Source organism: Halichoeres trimaculatus, unplaced genomic scaffold (assembly GCF_033239565.1).
Source record: "Halichoeres trimaculatus isolate MK-OKI-2021-1 unplaced genomic scaffold, fHalTri1.1 fHalTri1_scaffold_7, whole genome shotgun sequence".
In the NCBI taxonomy this organism is placed as follows: Eukaryota; Metazoa; Chordata; class Actinopteri; order Labriformes; family Labridae; genus Halichoeres; species Halichoeres trimaculatus.
In genome coordinates, this window is record NW_027437185.1 from 39,077,501 (window position 1) to 39,097,033 (window position 19,533).

A 19,533-nucleotide genomic window follows, 5' to 3' on the forward strand; every position below is an offset into this window, starting at 1 on the left:
AAACAAAGACCCAAAGATAATCCACAGTTAGTGGGACGTCTGGCAGGCTGGGCGGGTTCAGCAGGACCAGAGCGGGCTGCTGGTCTGTGCTGGTCTCAGGGACCACGGGGACATTCCTCAGGATCCAAACAGGCCAGAGGGAGAGGGGTTACTGTGGGGCGGGGGCCCGGCAGGGGTCACACGCTGGAATGTTCCAGCTCGGCTCGTGTACCGCCACGTTGTTCCCTCGCCAGCATAATCCACATGTGTGAGCACAAGGCATGCTGGGAACAGACCCCTGACACGCAGCGTTTGGCGGCCTGGACCGAGGGAAGCTAACGTGGTGACAGAGACGGGGACAGAGACGGGGACAGAGACGGGGACAGAGACGGGGACAGAGACGGGGAAACAGCGTGTTGGGGATCGTTGGTCAGAGTACGATCCTCTGCTCATTCTCACACACAGAGAAACACTGGATGGATTAATCTCCTTAATCTGTTTTCAGCCACAAACTGAGAGTCCAAGGTCAGATCTGGACTTCTTAATGTGAGAGCTGAAACCATGTGTGTGGGTTTTCACAGTGTGATGAATCATTTAGTCTCTGAGAGAGCAGAAAATAAAGAGTTCAGGCAGTCAGCGCCAAAGAAATTCATCTAACAATCAGACGTGGAAACAGCTTTGAGCTCTCAGAGTGAGGAAGAAGAGTTCATGTCACACACTCTGTAAAAAGAGCAGATTTGTCCTTTAGCTCCACCAGGTCAGTCTGAGACCATCAGTCTGGGACCATCAGTCTGAGACCATCAGTCTGAGACCATCAGTCTGGGACCATCAGTCTGAGACCATCAGTCTGAGACCATCAGTCTGGGACCATCAGTCTGGGACGGTCAGTCTGACACCATCAGTCTGGGACCATCAGTCTGAGACCATCAGTCTGGGACCATCAGTCTGGGACCATCAGTCTGGGACGGTCAGTCTGACACCATCAGTCTGGGACCATCAGTCTGGGACCGTGAGTCTGGGACCGTGAGTCTGGGACCATCAGTCTGGGACCGTCAGTCTGAGACCGTCAGTCTGGGACCATCAGTCTGAGACCGTCTACGTCTTCTCCACGGACACGCTGTGATCAGATCTTTGTGACAGCGTGGAGTTTCCCTCCAGGGGACCTGAGTCCGTTTCTTCACACGCCTAATCCTCTGGAAACAATGAGACCACTTTAGAGCCCCGCTGAGTCCAGACCCCAGCACTTGACCCCAAAGTTCAGCTCATCTGGTCTGTTTGGACACAGGTGTCCCAGACCTGGGCACCAGGCCAAGTCCACTTGAAGAAGTGGTCTGGACTTCAGCACGGTCTGCTGGAGGTCTGCGGTAATCAAACATGAGGCGGGCTGCTTTATGATGTCAGAGACATCGACCCGTGTCATTAGCGTGGGGCGTGGCGTCTGAGGCGTGACGAGGGACAGACTGTGATGGCGTGGTGAGGGCATGGTGACGGCGTGGTGACGGCGTGGTGAGGGCGTGGTGAGGGCGTGGTGACGTGTTGATGAAGGTCCATCAGATCTGACTGTTAGCTCAGAGTTCAGGCTCAGGTGTTAGTTTGTCGTAACAGACGTCTTTATTTCAAACCGTCACCTGGTCTGGAGCTGGGTCTGGTCTGACTGAGTCTGAGGTCTTCATCAGAAACCTTTAACTTCCCAGTTTTCAAACACAGACGGAGAAACTGGCTCGTCTGGAGCAGATTCATCATGACAGACTCTTCACCTCATGGACAAATGTCAGCAGGAAGTGACACATTTTGGAAAAACTGGCAAAAACTGTCCCTTTCAGGACCCTCTCCAGGGTCCATTCAGGGGTTTCTTTCCCCAGAGAGGAACGGTCCGAGGTTTCCAGGTAGAAGAGACCTGACCCTGACCCTGACCCTGACCCTGACCCTGACCCTGACCCTGACCCTGAATGATGTAAACCCTCAGCTCCTTCATAACAGTCTGAGGGCACCACCAGGAAACAGGAAGTGCTTTTTATCTGGTGTGACGCTGAAATAGGTTTAATGTCAGATGTTGGAGGTTGATGGATTTTAAAAATATCAACACCACAAACACCAGCAGGACCATCACCGCTCTGTGTGAGAGTCGAAGCCTCAGAAACTGTTTTTAAACATTGACTCAGCGTCTCCACAGCCACAGAGATACAGGCTGAGTGTGTTTCAGCAGGCAGTGAAAATCTGGATCTCAGACTCTCTGAGCGTCAGGTTCGTCTTTCAGAGGAGCATGAACCCAGACCGTGATCAGGCGCAGGGCAAAGTGGCGGCTGGATTAGAAACCAGACGCTCTCAGCGGCGTGTGGCTGGCGGCGCTGTGTTCATTCTCCAGCCGTTACAGAGCACACACGGGGGAGTTGACACAGTCTCTCAATTAGCATTTGTAATTCACACGGTGGAGATGAAGCTGGAGGATGTGTTAATTAAAAAGCTGGAGTAAACGACGGCCTCACCTCAGCTGGTGCTCCCGCAGGTTGGATAAGGCCTCCATCCCGTGGAGGTAGGAGTAGACGATCTCCAGGTCCTGAGGAACAGAGGAGACACATCGTTAGACCCCGGAGCAGAGAGACAGACCTCAGAGGGGATAACGACTTTATTATCTCTGAGACATTAGAGATTTAAACATTCAGAGATTTAAACATTCAGAGATTTAAACATTCAGAGATTTAAACATTCAGAGATTTAAACATTCAGAGATTCAAACATTCAGAGATTTAAACATTCAGAGATTTAAACATTCAGAGATTTAAACATTCAGAGATTTAAACATTCAGAGATTTAAACATTCAGAGATTTAAACAGACATTTTGAAGGTTTGACAGAGATGTGGAGGCTGCCAAACATCTCATTAGCCTACAGAAGAAGAAGAAGAAGAAGAAGAAGAAGAAGAAGAAGAAGAAGAAGATAAACTTATAAGATAGTTTACATCAATTTAATCTGGGGCAACGATGTGATTCATGACACTTAAAAAAAAGATGATAAACCAACAGACTATCAACAAAGACCCAGAGACCCGAGGATCCAGATCCAGTCAGAATAATAAAGACGTTGTAGTGAAGCTGCAGACTCTGATGGTTCGTCCTGGGCCAGAGGACAAACTTTGTCTCCTCCCTCAGAAAACCTCCAACAGGGTTGATGTGTGCAGCTCATTATCAGAGCAGAGGGCGATAAAGCGCCTCTCACAGGGGAATAAAGGAAGTACGCTGCACACCATGAAGTCTCCATTCAGGGACGGCATCACGTGACCCAGACGGCCTCTCTCTGAGCCTCTGGACCCGGTCCAGACCAGAGGGGAACAAAGTGGGCCTCTCTGAGCGCTGGCAGCCAGCACAGCTCCTCCACTGTCTGCTCCACACACTGGGACACACTGGGACACACTGGGACACACTGGGACACACTGGGACACACTGAGTGTGTGCTTGTGTCAGTGTGTGTGTGTGTGTGTGTGTGTGTGTGTTGCTGTTTGCAGCCACTGGGAGGCCTTTGTCGGCTGCAACTGGAGGGAGATGTGGCAACAGCAGAGCCCCTGTGCTAAGACCCCTACACACACACACACACACACACACACACACACACACACACACACACACACACACACACACACACACACACACACAGGAAGAGCACAGAAGGCCCTGTCTGTGTTTCAGAGGAAACAATCATGAGCTTATTGACATGTAGAGAAACTTTAACCAAACTGAGAGAACCAGTCCTGAGTCTGTGCTGGTCTGGGTTCCTGGGTCTCTGGGTTCCTGGGTCTCTGGGTTCCAGGGTCTCTGGGTTCCAGGGTCTCTGGGTTCCAGGGTCTCTGGGTTTTCCAGACAGTGTGTGAAACAGAGAGCTATAAACGGCAGCAGAGCACAGAGCGTCCTGAGGGTGAACCAGAGCTGGTTCAGGAGGAGAAACCTGAGGAGACACGACTGCCCGTCTTTAACACCCAAACTGGAATAAATGGACCAAATCCAGAAAAGGTTCCTGATCTGAGACCAGAACCCTCTGAAGGATCCCTGACAACAGTCCTGAATAAAGGGGCCCACAGCTCAGGCTGAAGGCCGACCTGCCCCCAGCAGACATGTGACACGGCCCTGCAGACTGTGGTGGACTGTCATCCAGACTGCGTTGTGTAACAGGGTGTGGGTCCCTGGATCTGAACTCTCCTTTGTTACTGGGTCGTTCTGAGTCCGCTCTGAGTCCGCTCTGAGTCCACTCTGAGTCCACTCTGAGTCCGCTCTGAGTCCACTCTGAGGTAACTCTGAGTCCACTCTGAGTCCGTTCTGAGTCCACTCTGAGTCCACTCTGAGTCCGCTCTGAGTCCACTCTGAGTCCACTCTGAGTCCGCTCTGAGTCCACTCTGAGTCCGTTCTGAGTCCACTCTGAGTCCATTCTGAGTCTGTTCTGAGTCTGTTCTGAGTCCACTCTGAGTCCTCTCTGAGTCCTCTCTGAGTCCGCTCTGAGTCCGCTCTGAGTCCGCTCTGAGTCCGCTCTGAGTCCGCTCTGAGTCCGCTCTGAGTCCACTCTGAGTCCACTCTGAGTCTGTTCTGAGTCCACTCTGAGTCCACTCTGAGTCCACTCTGAGTCCACTCTGAGTCCACTCTGAGTCCGTTCTGAGTCCACTCTGAGTCCATTCTGAGTCTGTTCTGAGTCCACTCTGAGTCCACTCTGAGTCCACTCTGAGTCCGCTCTGAGCCCACTCTGAGTCCACTCTGAGCCCACTCTGAGCCCACTCTGAGTCCACTCTGAGTCTGTTCTGAGTCCACTCTGAGTCCACTCTGAGTCCACTCTGAGCCCACTCTGAGTCCACTCTGAGCCCACTCTGAGCCCACTCTGAGTCCACTCTGAGTCTGTTCTGAGTCCACTCTGAGTCCACTCTGAGTCCACTCTGAGTCTGTTCTGAGTCCAGTCTGAGTCCGCTCTGAGTCTGTTCTGAGTCCACTCTGAGTCCACTCTGAGTCCGCTCTGAGTCCACTCTGAGTCCACTCTGAGGTCGCTCTGAGTCTGCTCTGAGTCCACTCTGAGCCCACTCTGAGTCCACTCTGAGTCCACTCTGAGACCACTCTGGGTCCACTCTGGGTCCACTCTGAGTCTGACCCGGAGCAGACGTGTCCTGGGGTCAGCCGAGCCGGTTACATCACGCTGGGATCTCCTCACTAACCAGATCCTGCTGCTCAGAGCGTCTGTGGTCAGAGCTGCTGCATCAACACAGGCCATGTTCAGACACCTGCTGCCACCTGTTGGAGCACTGAGGAACTGCAGCCACACTTCCATGTGTATCTGGGAGCATCACTGACTCTTTACACATGAATCTGCTCACAACAAGTGGAGTGAGGGTGTGTCACGGTATTTATCACACTTTTCTTATGTTTCTCTCTTAGACTCATCGTTAAACGATCAGAAAAAGTGATTAATGGATTAACTCAGACCTTTGATTGATACAACCCCTGGTCCATGAGTCATTTTAAAGAGCAACAAATTGTAAATCTGGTGTGTGCTCTTTCTTTTCAGGATCCTCGGTCTTTCTAACACGATGATGATGATGTTGGTTTGTCAGCAGATAATGTTGGTGCTGATAGTTACAGACGGTGTGAAATGCTGTCTGGATTTTTTTATTTGATCATTTACTGAAAATCCATCACTGCCATCGAAAGTCATGAGATTCAAATATTTAAATATATCATTTGTTAAAATGCTCATCCCTGGTTCCTGTCCATCGTTAGTGGCCTCCCTGGAGAGGCGGTCTGCAGTGACCTCATGTTGGTTTATTCTGGGTGATGATGGTTATTTCAAAACACTACAACAGGCCTCGTTAACCAGCCCACTGATTAATCCGTCTGTCTCTAAAAACAACTCTTCTGTTTCCCTCCATGGACAACAGGAGGAGGTGACACTGACAGAACCAGATTAAGAAGGTTCATTTAATCCAGGTTGTGAGTTTTCAGCGTGTAATCTGTTTGTGTTTGACTCCATCCACAGACGTCTGCAGTCACGTCTCTGTCTCAGGTCACACCACACCCTAAAACTCAGCCTGGGGCTCAGAGGAAAAGATGTCCGACAGGAAGCGTGTCCCCTGTCTCAGGAAGGGCGTGTGTGTGTGAAGGATCAGCCTGAAGAGTTTGAATAAAAACATCAGGAAAAGGAAGGAGGCGTGAAAAAAAGGAAAATTCACCAACAAAGGAAAAAAACTGCATCTCACACAAAGCATCAGATAAACACAGACAGGACGGCCACCAGGGGGCAGCGCTGCAGGTTTCTGTGCTCCTCAGTGGCATCAGAGCCATGGAGCAGCCTCGCAGCCGCCTCGCAACAGCAGCCTTGCAGCAGCCTTGCAGCAGCCTTGCAGCAGCCTTGCAGCAGCCTTGCAGCAGCCTTGCAGCAGCCTGGCAGCAGCCTCGCAGCAGCCCCACAGCAGCCCCACAGCAGCCTGGCAGCTGCCCTGCAGCCGCCTCGCAGCAGCCTGGCTGGGGGAAATATGCTCAACCATCAATTGTGGCTTGGGTCTCAGATATTTGAGATGGGCCGTATGGAAAGAACGTAAAGGAGCCCGTCTTTTCCAGTCCAGGAGCCGGACCTGTTCCGGTCCAGCTCTTTCCTGTCTGCTCTCTCTAAGGCTGGAGCCAAACAAAGTCACCACAAAGTGCTCAGCCAGGGGGGACATGATCTCTGAACCACAACACCACCTCTGGGCTCAGACCGGGCTTCCTGCGCCCCCTGCACCGTGATCCAAACACTCAGACATAAAAGACTTAGATCACTTCATCAGATCAGACGCAGAGCGTGTTTGATCTGTGCTTTCAGCATCTATTAGGAGACGCCCGCTTCATTTTCACCCTCATCTCAGGCTGAGAGCAGGAGCAGCCTCTGGAGGAGGAACAGGAAGGAGATCAGAGGAGGAGTGGCAGAAACTGGGACATGCTGATGAAGGCTGCACGCAGCCAAAATTCATCACGCTGATTCTGCTGAATCAAGACAAAGAGCCAGCTCATTTCTTATTGATTCCTCTGCTGCTAGCTGTTAGCTGCTAGCTGTTAGCTGTTAGCTGCTAGCTGCTAGCTGCAGTAACACCCTCTAATCCCTGCTCCTCGTCCTCTCTGGACTAATCCTTCCAGGAACCAGGTGGCCTCCTGGAGGAGAAACACAGGGAGACGCAGCTCCTGATGAAACTTCCACAGCATTCCTGCCATACCAGGCACAAACAGCCAGTCTGAGCGCTGCGCGACTGCTGCGTGAACCTGTGCGCTTGTTTCCTTGATGCTGCCCGTCATCGACACTCATCGACACACACACACACACACACACACACACACACACACACACACACACACACACACACACACACACACACACACACACACACACACACACACACGGCAGCAGAGTAATGCAGCCCAACGAGTGGAGGCATTTCCTCTTTTTAACCAAACAATAGTTCACCTTGTCTCCACTGTTTGTGGCCCAAACACACACACACACACACACACACACACACACACACACACACACACACACACACACACACACACACACACACACACACACACACACACACACACACCAAAATATCCTTCCATTTTCCACCTATTATGTTCAGGCCCAGGGGGAGCAGGCACAGAGCGGGCACGGCGAGGGGCAGAGGGTTGAGCGGGCAGAGGGGGTCGGGGAAGTCTTGATGTGTTTCCTGCTCTGATGGTCGTCATTCAGACCTCAGGAGGAGACAAAGGGCTGACGGACGCAGGCAGAACAAAAACAGCTGAACCTGAAGAAAGACGCCACCGTCTGTACGTTTATGTCTGTTTTTATTTTACATTTATGAAAGTTAGAAACTCTAAAGCCAAAGTTTCTCTTCTCTTTATTTTCTAAAGCCCAAACAAACTCTGCTGTGAGGTGTTGTTTTATCAAACCAATGTAAAAGTAAAATAAAAAACCCACAGTTATCTAGCTTCTTACCAGAAAAAAAAGTCAGGAGAAAAAACATAAACTGAAATCAACAATAAAAAAATGTCATCAAACTTTGCTCAAAGAACCTAAAAGATAAACTAACTTTGAAAAACCTGACTGAGTCTTGATTGATTTCTCTCTGCCTGAGATTTCTGCTGACTAAAATACCAACAGCTGTTTTACTATTTTTTTATATATTTCTTTTTAAACCAATGACTCATTTTTCTAACGTCATGTATGTAAAGCTCCAATGAGATGTTTCTTTCTGGTTGTTAGACAGACTGAAATTAAAACTGATGTCTCTGTATGAGCCAAAAAATAATAAAAATAAATATAAAAATAAAAAAGGGAGTATAAACAGTAAGAAAAGGGTGTCTGTTGTTTGTAGTTGAACGGTTTGGGTTAATCTATGAGACGATGCTGACAGTAACCTCCCACAGCCTGGCTCTGAGTGTCTCCACGTTGTGCTTTCTTACCCAGGTCATCCTAATTTTTCACCCTGAAACCCCAAAACCAGTCCAGCTGGAGACCAGAGACCCCCTGCTGTGGGTTGACACTGACAGATCAATGCAAAACAGAGAAAAGTGATCAAAAAGCCTCAGATGACTGATGAGTAGAAATCAGACTCACTATGAGCACGTCCCTCAGCTTCCTAAACTCAGGGCCCTGATCACCCTCTGACCCGCTCTGTCAGCACCAGAGTGTTTTACAGAAACAGATCAAACACTTCCTGTTTGCATAGTTTCATGTTAAGTTAGACTTTTCTTTGTTTATCTTTACAACATGTAGTGTGATTGGTTTCTGATTCTGGGAGTTTCTCCACCCCCGTCGGTGTTTCTGCCCTCACTTTGGCACAGAGAGGAGATAAAGAGATAAACCCCTGCAGCAGGTTTCCATGGTGACACAGAGACTAAAACAGACACAGAGTCCTCAGTTATCAGAGCCGTTCGATCTCTGACCAAACGTGTGAAAGACCTCATTCAGTTTTTGTGAGGATCCATTCACCAGCCGAGGTCACCCTGCACCGCTCACTGACACCTTTCCTTTCCTTATCTCCTTCCACCAGGGTCAGTCTGCCTCTGTTAGCTTCTGTTAGCTTCTGTTAGCTTAGCACGCCTCCCCTCTGCCCGGCCCTGTCACTGTGGCACAGACAGAAGCTCTGAACGCTTATTGGTTTGGCTGAGAGCAGATAGCAGAGCTCTGTGTGCATCCATCACCTGCTGCAGACACGCATTTAGACGAGAGAGGAGCACCAATCAGACACAGCAGAGCTCTGGATCCAAGGGTCCCAGGTCAGGGTGGGAGGGGCTTTGAATAAGGGGAGGGGCTCTTTCTGACACCTTTCATGAGTCTTATAGAGAAGTCATCAGATTTTTCACATTTTTTTCTCCCAGATTTTGCTTCTTCTACAGGAAATGTCAGAAAAACGTTTCACCAATCCCTGAGAGGATGAATCCAGAGAGGACAGAGCTGTGTTGATGATGTGTGAAGGAAGTGATCCAGCAGACACAGACGGTGAGGTTGTGTTTGTATCCGGCGTAGTAAAGCCTTAAAGCAGCCTGGACTGTCAGCGATGCTCTGCCCTCTCTGAGTCACCGCCTCAGTAAATCAATGATGCTGTCTCCCTGGGCGACCACATTAGCATCTCCAGACGTCTGCATGTGTGTGTGTGTGTGTCGGCCTGGCTCTGGTCTGACTGCTGTCGAGGAAATGCTGCCATGATGTTTCCTGTCTGTGCGCCTCTTAGTGTGTCCAAGCAGAGGACGCCTTCACTTTGAACGGTTAGCATCAACAATCTGCTTTTGTTGTCTCTGAAAAAGGTCTGTAGCTTGAATGATGTCTGTAGGTATGAGGAAATAATCCAGAGGATTAAAGTGATGCAGGCTTTTTAACGAGGGGCTAACGAGCTCTTTGTCAGGCTGTAGTTTCCTTTGATTCCTCAGTAACATGTTTTCTAACCTTTAATCAATCAAATAACTCATGGGACCATTTCCTAACTTAAACACCTTTTCCTTTGTTTCACAGGATCCTGTGACCTGATATTAAGCATCCCAAAGAAAGAAAGGCCCACCATCATTTCCCTCTGGCTAAGGTTAGCTCGTCTTTATCCTCATCCCGCCAGCAGGAGCAGGAAGGCAGAGACAGTGGGGGGACAGCAGGGGGCGCCCCTCTGAGAGGCATATGTACTCTGCTCAGCACAAACGTGTCTGAATGTTCACACTGAGTCACATCTCAAACTGTGTAAAACAGCTTCTGTGATCCTCCTCCTGTCCACCGCGGCTACCGTTAGCCGTTTCCACTCTGACACATGTTTACATGGTGCAAAGTTTGGTCTCAGATTTTAGCTTTAAAAACTCTCTGTGGACACGGCAGATCGGACAGATGCTGATGAGGGAGGTGCTGATGAAGGGCAGCAAACGAAGCGTGTAAAGACCAAACTCAGTCCTTCTCTGTGCCTCGTTTTCCTGCTCTGCGCTCAGGAGCTGCGTCTTCTTCCAGCCGCCTCATTAGCGCCTTCCCGGCTAAGACGCTTACGACCTTGATCCCTGGCAGCCAGAGCAGGAATGGCCGTCCTAATCACGGCACTTTGCGCGGGGAGGATTTGTTGTGGTTGTGTTTCAGAAAATAGCTGTGAAAAGCACAAATTAATCCCCCGCGACTCTGGAGCGAGGACGACCTACTTCCACAACAATCGCTCACTTGTCACTGCGGGGGGGGCTTTAAACGGTGCATACCTTCACCCCTGAACCTCGCCGTGGCCGCGCTGAGGCTGGGACTCATGCATGATGCAGGAGCAGCTCATTATGGCGACATGAGCATGATTAGAGGAGCTGGATTAAACTTTCTGTTTGAACTGTGAACATGTGGGCATTGGTTTTCTGTGTTCATTTCTTTGTGGTGGAGCAGAAACAAGTCAAGCTGTGTGTGATGGCGTCCGTTGATTCATGTCAGCTCTGCACCACATCACGACCCACAGCGTCTGAAGTTTTGACCTTTTCCAGCTCTGTCTTTCCTCGCCCAGCGACCCCTCGCCCAGCGACCCCTCGCCCAGCAACCCCTCGCCCAGCAACCCCTCGCCCAGCAACCCCTCGCCCAGCGACCCCTCGCCCAGCGACCCCTCGCCCAGCAACCCCTCGCCCAGCGACCCCTCGCCCAGTGACGGGTCGGTATTCCTGGATCCTCTTACGGTGACAGCAGAGGGGCCGTCTCGTGTGTCAGCTCGGGGTGAGGCTCGCATTCCTCGGATGACACCGGACAGGATAACGTCTCAGTCTGCTCACCAGCACACACATCCATCTCCACCCCCCCGCTGCTCTGCAGCCAGAGGACAGCACCGTGCAGCAAACTGAGAGGAGGAGCCAGCTGGGAGCTGTGCAGGAAACCAGCTCAGAGGAGACAGAGGCTGCACGACATGTTCATCTACAGCCACACGGGGTGCAACGAATACCACATACATGTTCAGAGACTGGGTTTCTGCTCCTCACCACGCTTTGGCTCTGAGTCATGGAGGGGTTAGTCCAAAGATCCACAACTTTCTGCCTTTTAAAGCTCAGAGTTGAGATAATCTGACAAGAAATGCAACCAGTGGCTGCAGCTCCGATCAACCTGAGCGAATGTCAGAGCAAACCACCCTCAGGTCCACCCAGAGGTCATCAGACAGACGGAGAAATGTCCCTCCACTACGGGGTTATATTTGTGCCATCAGAAACTGAATATTGAATTAAAACATCGAATTTGAAAAAGTATGATGTGTAATGAAATTTAATGTTTTGAAATTGAATTTTTTTTTTTAATTGAACATGAATTTGTATTTTGCCTATGAAAATAAAACTCTTTTTATACTTTAATTCAACTCTTTTTAACTTAAAATTCAAAAACACAGAATTCAATTTCAATTCACAAAAAGCAGATTTAGTTTTAAAACTCAATTTCAATTCAGAGCGGCACGACCGTTACGTCATCTTGTGCCTGTAGGGAGACTAATCGAGCACAGATTCACAGACACCCTCTGCTCGTTCACAGACTCTCCTGTGTTGTGTCTAGCTGTACTCCCTCTCCCCTGAGCGGGACGATCGTCAGTTCAACGATGAATGACGACCAGCGGTTGACTAATCAAGTTAGAAATCAGATAATACACATGGTTGTCTGTCTACATGTTACCCTGCGATCGACTGGCGACCAGTACCGCTCTCTACTACCTCTCTGCTACCGCCTCTCGCCCAGTGACAGCTGCACCCGCAACCCTGAAAGGGACAGCCGGTATAGAAATACATGAAATCACATACACGCCCCTCACCACCCCCGAGTTAACAATCCAAGATGGCTGCCCCCCGTTCTGAACAGTTATCAAGCTCCTGTAATAATCTGTTTAGAAGCACTTCTGACAAATGTTAGTAACACTAAATCAGCCGTATACAAAGTATTGTTCAACTTATATCTGTAAAAATGCTACCTCAGTGTTATTTACATCCCTCGTGTGGTATTTGTGAATTAAACGCAGGGCGTGCTAACAACAGCTAACACAACAGCCCTGGTATGTCAGCACAGTTAGCAGACATGTAGAGAGGGTGTCTGTGAATCTGCTCAATTAGTCTCCCTACAGACACAAGATGACGTAACAGTCGTGCCACTCTGAATTGAAATTGAATTTTTAAAACTGGGTCTGCTTTTTGTGAATTGAAATTGAATTCTGTGTTTTTGAATTTTGAGTTAAAAAATTTTGAATTAAAGTACAAAGAGTTGAATTTCCATAGACAAAATACAATTTTGTCTATGGAAATTCAATTAAAAAAAATTAATTCAATTAAAAAAATAAATTCAATTTCAAAACATGAAATTCCATTTTACATCATGCTTTTCAAATTCAATATTTTAATACAAATTCAGTTTCTGATGGCACAAATTAAACCTCATACTCCTCCCTCTGCAAACCAAACCTGAAACACAGCACTGCATTAACAAAACGTGTGCTGTGAAGTCTGGCTGCGTTATGACAGCATATGACTGCGTCCTCACAAAGTAACTGTTCGTTAGCCAGTGTGTGAGTGTGTGAAGAGGACAGAGCTGCTGTGTGAGGAGGGAAACAGCCTGTAGCAGCCTGAAGCAGCTTAAAGCAGCCGTTAGCAGCCTGTATTAGCCTGTAGCAGCCTGTATTAGCCTGTAGCAGCCTGTATTAGCCTGTAGCAGCCTGTATTAGCATGTAGCAGCCTGTATTAGCCTGTAGCAGCCTGTAGCAGCCTGTAGCAGCCTGTATTAGCCTGTAGCAGCCTGTAGCAGCCAGTAGCAGCCATTAGCAGCCTGTAGCAGCCGTTAGCAGCCTGTATTAGCCTGTAGCAGCCTGTATTAGCCTGTAGCAGCCTGTATTAGATTGTATTAGCCTATAGCAGCCTGTATTAGCTTGTATTAGCCTGTACCATTCTGTACCAGCCTGTACCAGTCTGTAGCAGCCTCTAGCAGCCTCTAGCAGCCGTTAGCAGCCGTTAGCAGCCGTTAGCAGCCTGTAGCAGCCGTTAGCAGCCATTAACAGCCATTAGCAGCCTCAGGCAGCTGTTAGCAGCCTGTAGCAGTCTTTATTAGTCTGTATTAGCCGTTAGCAGCCATTAGCATGTGTTAGCAGCCTGTATTAGCCTGTATCTGTCTGTATCAGTCTGTATCAGTGTAAGGAGGTAAACAGAGCGATGGGAGTCAGGCGGTCGGCGCTGAAGGTTGGAAGGTCACGCTGCCTACGATGCAGAATCTGCTAATGGAAATATATTGCATTATTCTGTCATCTCAGCACAAACGCTGCAGCATGTCTGTGTCAGTGTGCCAAGAGGGACTGAAGAAGACCCCCACCGCCCCCCGGCCCCCTTCCAGCCCTCCTCCAGCCCTCCTCCAGCCCTCCTCCAGCCCCCCCCAGCAGACAAAACAGCAGCGACGGCAGTTTACTCCAAATGGGCCGACGTTTGTCATACACCTCAGGGGGCAGAGGGGTGATGTGCCAGTGTGTGCATGTCAGTCTGTGTTTGTGTTATCCTGAGTGTGAGTGAGTGTGTGTGTGTGTGTGTCCTGTACTCTCCCCGTGTTAGCAGGGCGGCTGGGCAGCTGTCCTTGAGTCTGTGTTGACAGAGAGTGTGGGATCTGCTGGGTATTTTTATCCACCGGCCTGCGTGAGAGAGCAGGTGGAGGCTTTGTGGGCTACGACAAGGTCACGGTGACGGGCAAACGCCACACGCCGCTATCTGTGGCTGCTCTGGTCAAAGGCCGGGTCAGGGTCTAGAAACCCACTTCACAAAGCCCCGGCGTGAGCAGAGCTCTGATGGAGGGGAGGAGCCTGTTTCCTAAACAAAAAATTCAGACCAGGTAAAAATTACTCCTGCAGACACACGTAGGCTGCCTAACGCCTGTCTCAGCCCGTTTCACCCGTCCCAGCCCGTCTCAGAGGGAGCAGGTCAAAGTTCCTGGGCCCAAACGGCCGCGGCGTCCTGTGTTTTCACCGTGTGCCCCCTGAATGCAGCCGCCACGTCCCACACAAAGCTAATCAGCAGCCTCATTATCATTAAGGGCTTGGTGTTAACTCAACAGGTTAAGCTAGCAGAGCACATGGCCTCCTCTCCCTCCTCCTCCTCCTCCTCCTCCTCCTCCTCACTCTTCCTCGCTGTTATATCTGAATAATGCACAGCAACAATCACTTCCTGTCCCAGCATGCTCAGCTTCTCTCCGTCAGCATCCAAACATCCAGCCATCCCATCTGACTCGTAGACTTTACTATGAAGACAAACGCCTCTGACTGGCGCTGTGAGCTCGCAGCGGCTGCTGGGGGGGTCAGAGACCAAACCTAAAGGCCGTTTGGAGCCGCCGTTTGGAGCCGCCGTTTGGAGCTGCTGTTTGGAGTCACCATTTGAGGCCACTGTTTGTTTCCCAGCGCGGCGTGCAGCGGGTGGACCGGGGGCTGAGCGGGAATCAGGGCAGGCATGTGAATGAGCTTAGCAGCACCTACTTGAGCTGCCTGCCAGAATAAAACCCTCCTGAGGCGAACGCTCCGGCTCTCCTGAGGCATGCAGATCAGGTTCATGCCGGGCTGCTCCAGGAGAAAAGATCCAGTTTTTACTTTCCTGAAAGAACTCTGAAGAAATTTATCAGAGCGTCGTCAGAAACATGTTTCACAGAGAGGAAGCTGATGTGTCAGAGCATTAACGCATGCTGACCTCTGTGACCTGTCTGCTTTGATCAGGGTGCAGTCAGCTCACACACACACACACACACACACACACACACACACCTCAGTGAGAGCTGGGAGTGTGTGTCTGATGGAAACATGCAGCTGAACCCAGAGAAACCTCCTCTTCTCTACAGATGGTGATAAACACGACATCAGCTCAGGTGTCACTGAGGCATGTCCGAGTATGTCTGACGGTGTCAGGACTGAGCAGCACTCAGTGTATCTCACTCAGATGTCTGCGTGATGTGCAGCACGCCATGGCGAGGGATAAGACAAAGTGATTTACTGATATGAGTTATCATGTTTCTGTCACTGCACGAAGAAACCACGACACCAAGGCAAAGCTTCAGGATCTGAGTTTACATCACGTTCTTTAGAGTCTGATTTATTTCATTACTTAAACTGTGTAAAGTTACCACACATGAAAAAAGGTGTTTGGACCTGGAGTCACAGTCCACCCCCCCAACCCTCCTGCAGCAGGTAGACACGGTGTGACACGGCGCCACTAAGTGCATCAGAGTTAGAGATTTAACCAATCAGCAGCCATGACTCCACCTCACAGACGGAGAAAAAACCAGGCCTGCCTCCACCAGGAGGAGGATCTGCTCCTTGGTTAGCGTGCCCGGCTCCGTCAGAGGACAGGGAGCAAATCTGTGTCAAAACATTGTTGTTGTCAGTCGCTAATTGCTCTGCTACGCTGCTATTTTTACCCTCCACAGGAGCTGATCGGCGTCACGTGAGCATTAACCCAGGAGGACATATGACCCAAGTGTTGGTCCACTCTGAAACCAGCGCAGCACCACGCTCTGAGGACGCAGCGTGAGCGTATCATGGTGGAGCCGGGCCCAGCCCCGGTCTTCATGTCACTCCCTTGTCTCTGTCCCTTCATTCGTGAGTGATTGTGTTCTGCCCAATAAAACAAAAACAATGTGAGCTACCAGTTCATCCCTCAGTTTCTGGAAACGTTTCCAAAGGTTTGGGAGAGGAGAAGAAACGACCTCTGTGGAAACGAGCGGGAAGCTTCAGTGTCAGAAAGAGCTGTTTGTTCACAGTGAAGGCAGCTGGTGATAAACTCAGCTCATACAGTCAGGCAGCTCATGCTGGTGGATTATTTTTAGTTATATTTGCCTAATCTCTTCTGCTCATTCTGCTGGTGACTCTTGTTTGGGTCTGTGGTTCCCCAGGTGCTGACATCAGGTACCTTATTAGCAGCTAATCCCACCCTCCAAACAAGAGTTCATCTGAGAAAAATCTGTCTGGCATTGGTAAATAAGATTTGGCTCATTTTTGATAAACAAAGTCAGCTCTGCCTCTCGACCAACAAACACATGTTCCTTATTAAAGCTGCCTCATTAAAAGGAGAATAAACAGCTTGTTTCCAAAAAGTATCGTAACAACAAAGAAACAGTCAAACAGGAAGTTCATCTATCGCCTTTTAAATGTTCAAACTCTGTGTCAAACACGGGAGAAACACGCTTCCTGCTGACGTCAGACCCAGAGCTTTAATCATGTCACTGTATTTACTCTAAGTGTGGAGACAATTATCACACACTCGTTATCAGTCATGCCACACTAACACAGGATCTCACAGTGATCTAATTATCACTGTGTGATATCTGCAGACTCAGTCTCACCCCATAATGAGCAGAGCGCTGTCACACAGGGCCAGGAGTCACAGCTATTAACAGCTTCACAGGAAGAAGTTAGAGACTGGGACGTCACTGAACTAAAGAAGATTCAGATATACTCTTAAAAATGTGTCACTGCTCCTTTAACTGATGGTCCTCAGCGCTAATCCAACCAATCCTGGTTGACAAAGGAAACTGGGACAGTCATGATTTCACCGAACACACACTCAGTGTAAGCAAACACACACTGCAGCCTCTTGACACCGTTAGTGACCGCAGAGCTGCACCATGACGACCACGGCTCTGACCACGAGCGCTTTCAGAGCCAACCACTGTACACGGCCGTAAACACAGCTGCAGCGCGCTCGCTGAGGCTGCTGCAGCTGCACAGTCAGGGACAACAATGAGGAGAGAGGCTGCTACAGTCTCAGTTTACAGCGTGGAGACATCACGCAGGCTCAGGACACAGCACACACACAGCACACACAGCACACACACCACACACAGCACATGGCGAGGAGCTCAAACACCAAGGGACTGATCATCAGGCAGAGACACAGAGAGCTCCAAACATTACTCACGAAAGAAAACACTGAAGTATTTTATTTCTGAGATCCTGAATTTGACTTTTTTAGCTGAAATAAGTTAAATATCTTTGGTGGTTTTGCTTTTTAATAAGGACTTTATGATCATAACACCTTGGGTTTAAAGTCACAGTTTCTTTACTGAAGCTTCAACAACAACAGCTTCTCCTCGCTGATCCTTGCGGACTCCTCGTGGACTCCACGGTGGACTCCACGGTGGACTCTGACCAGCTCTGCACACAAAGAGGTCTCTCAGCTCTGTCACTGAACCTCGCCGTAGCAGGTTGTTTCCCGGGAACAAAGCCAAGTGTCCAGCCAAATGAAACGCGCTCCATCTGGCTCAAACAAAGGCCTCAAAGAGGTGCAGCGCAATCATCACAAAGTTACGCAACATCATATAAAGATCAATTCATGAGAGCTCAGAGTGAAACAACAAGGAGTGAGGAGCAGGCTGGTGGAGTGGGGCTGGATGTGCTTTAATCTTCCTGGGACAAACGGCTCGCTTGGTGGCCTCAATGATACAAAAATGCACCCCCCCTCCTTTCCTCGATCCAATTAACTCCACACAAACAGGAGCCAAAGGCAGGAGGAGAGACGAGATCCCCAGAGTCCCACAACAGGAGGAACATAACAGATCCTCACAGATCCTGATCAGATCCTGATCAAATCCTGATCAGATCCTGAGCAGATCCTGAGCAGATCCTCAGCAGATCCTCAGCAGATCCTCAGCATCTCCTGAGCAGGCCCTGAGCAGATCCTCAGCAGATCCTCAGCAGATCCTGAGCAGATCCTGAGCAGATCCTCACAGATCCTGAGCAGATCCTCACAGATCCTGAACAGATCCTGAGCAGATCCTGAGCAGATCCTCACAGATCCTCACAGATCCTGAACAGATCCTCACAGATCCTCAGCAGATCCTGAGCAGATCCTGAGCAGATCCTGAGCAGATCCTGATCAGATCCTGAGCTCCATGTTTCCCTGTGACCATTTTCTCTCTGTCCTTGTCTGTGGAGACATTAATCCTCTTCAAACATTTATCAAATCCAATAATCAATTTTTAAACCTCTGCTTTCTCCTCTGGCCTGTGCATGAAGTCTTTCCAGCACTGCAGCTCCCTCCTCTGACCCGTTGCTAGGCAACAACTGAGACTCTTTCACCACCACAGCAGCTTTCACAGCAGCTCTCAGAGCAGCCAGATCCCTTTCAGGGACCCCGAGCCACAGAAACCCCCAGGTCCCTGGAGGAAAGCTGAGCTGGCATGAGTTGGTGTGAGGGAAACATCCTGTGAACAGAGGCTCAGGAGCAGCTCGGTGTTAGTGTGAAGGTATTCACTGAACGAGTTTAACTTTAGAGAGTCAGAAAACACAGCTCCACAGAGGACACATGAGCATTACTGAGGATACATGTTAGGATACATGTTAGGATACATGTTAGGATATTCATGTTAGGATACATGTTAGGATACATGTTAGGATACATGTTAGGATACATGTTAGGATACATGTTAGGATACATGTTAGGATACACAAGAAGATAGGCATGAGGACACACGAGTAAGTCAGGTAGCACCACCTGATGCTCAAACTGGTGCGGCTCCACCTGTCTCTGATCTCCGTCAGACGGCCCACACAGAGACGACTGACTCTGACGTTAGTCTACGAATCAGAGCAGAGGTTTTCCAGCAGAGGACTCTTCAGCCAAACCTCTCTCTGCATCAGACGGACACGATGGGATGAAGATGTTACAGGAAGTCGTCTGACACGTGCTGAGTTATTTCCCTGACGGCTTTGTGTCTGATGAAGCAGCTGGAGAGCAGCAGAACAACCAGCTCATAACGAATGAAACAAGCTGGAGGAATAATTCACCTCCTACAGCTCAGAGACTGAGTGAATAAAGTTTAAAGTTTTCACTGTGCTGCCCCATCCAGCTGGTCCCTGAGTTAATGTGGATGCAGCCTTGGCAGGGCTCTGGTCTCATGTTTGGACCGGTTCCAGAGGGTCCCTATCAGCTCATGGACAGGATGTTCCCGCGCTGAGAGGAGGCCAGCTCCACGCTTTGTTAGCAACCACACGGCACCGTCATCTGCGCTCTTCCTCAGTCTCCCTCACAAAGGAGAGGTGGTCTGAGCGCGCTCGCCCTGTCAGGTGTGACTCCTCACCTTTTATCTCCAGGCTCT

General features: G+C 49.7%; 1 protein-coding gene across 11 annotated transcripts in view; it reads right to left on the bottom strand.

Moving 5' to 3' along the window:
• rapgef2b (Rap guanine nucleotide exchange factor 2b) overlaps positions 1–19,533 on the bottom strand; it is a 122,680-nt gene that overhangs the window by 84,772 nt on the left and 18,375 nt on the right. For all 11 annotated transcript variants that reach the window (XM_074673304.1, XM_074673313.1, XM_074673311.1 and 8 more), the window contains exon 2: positions 2,466–2,536. In XM_074673304.1, the coding sequence (XP_074529405.1) occupies positions 2,466–2,536 (71 nt within the window). The remainder of the gene's footprint in view (positions 1–2,465; positions 2,537–19,533) is intronic.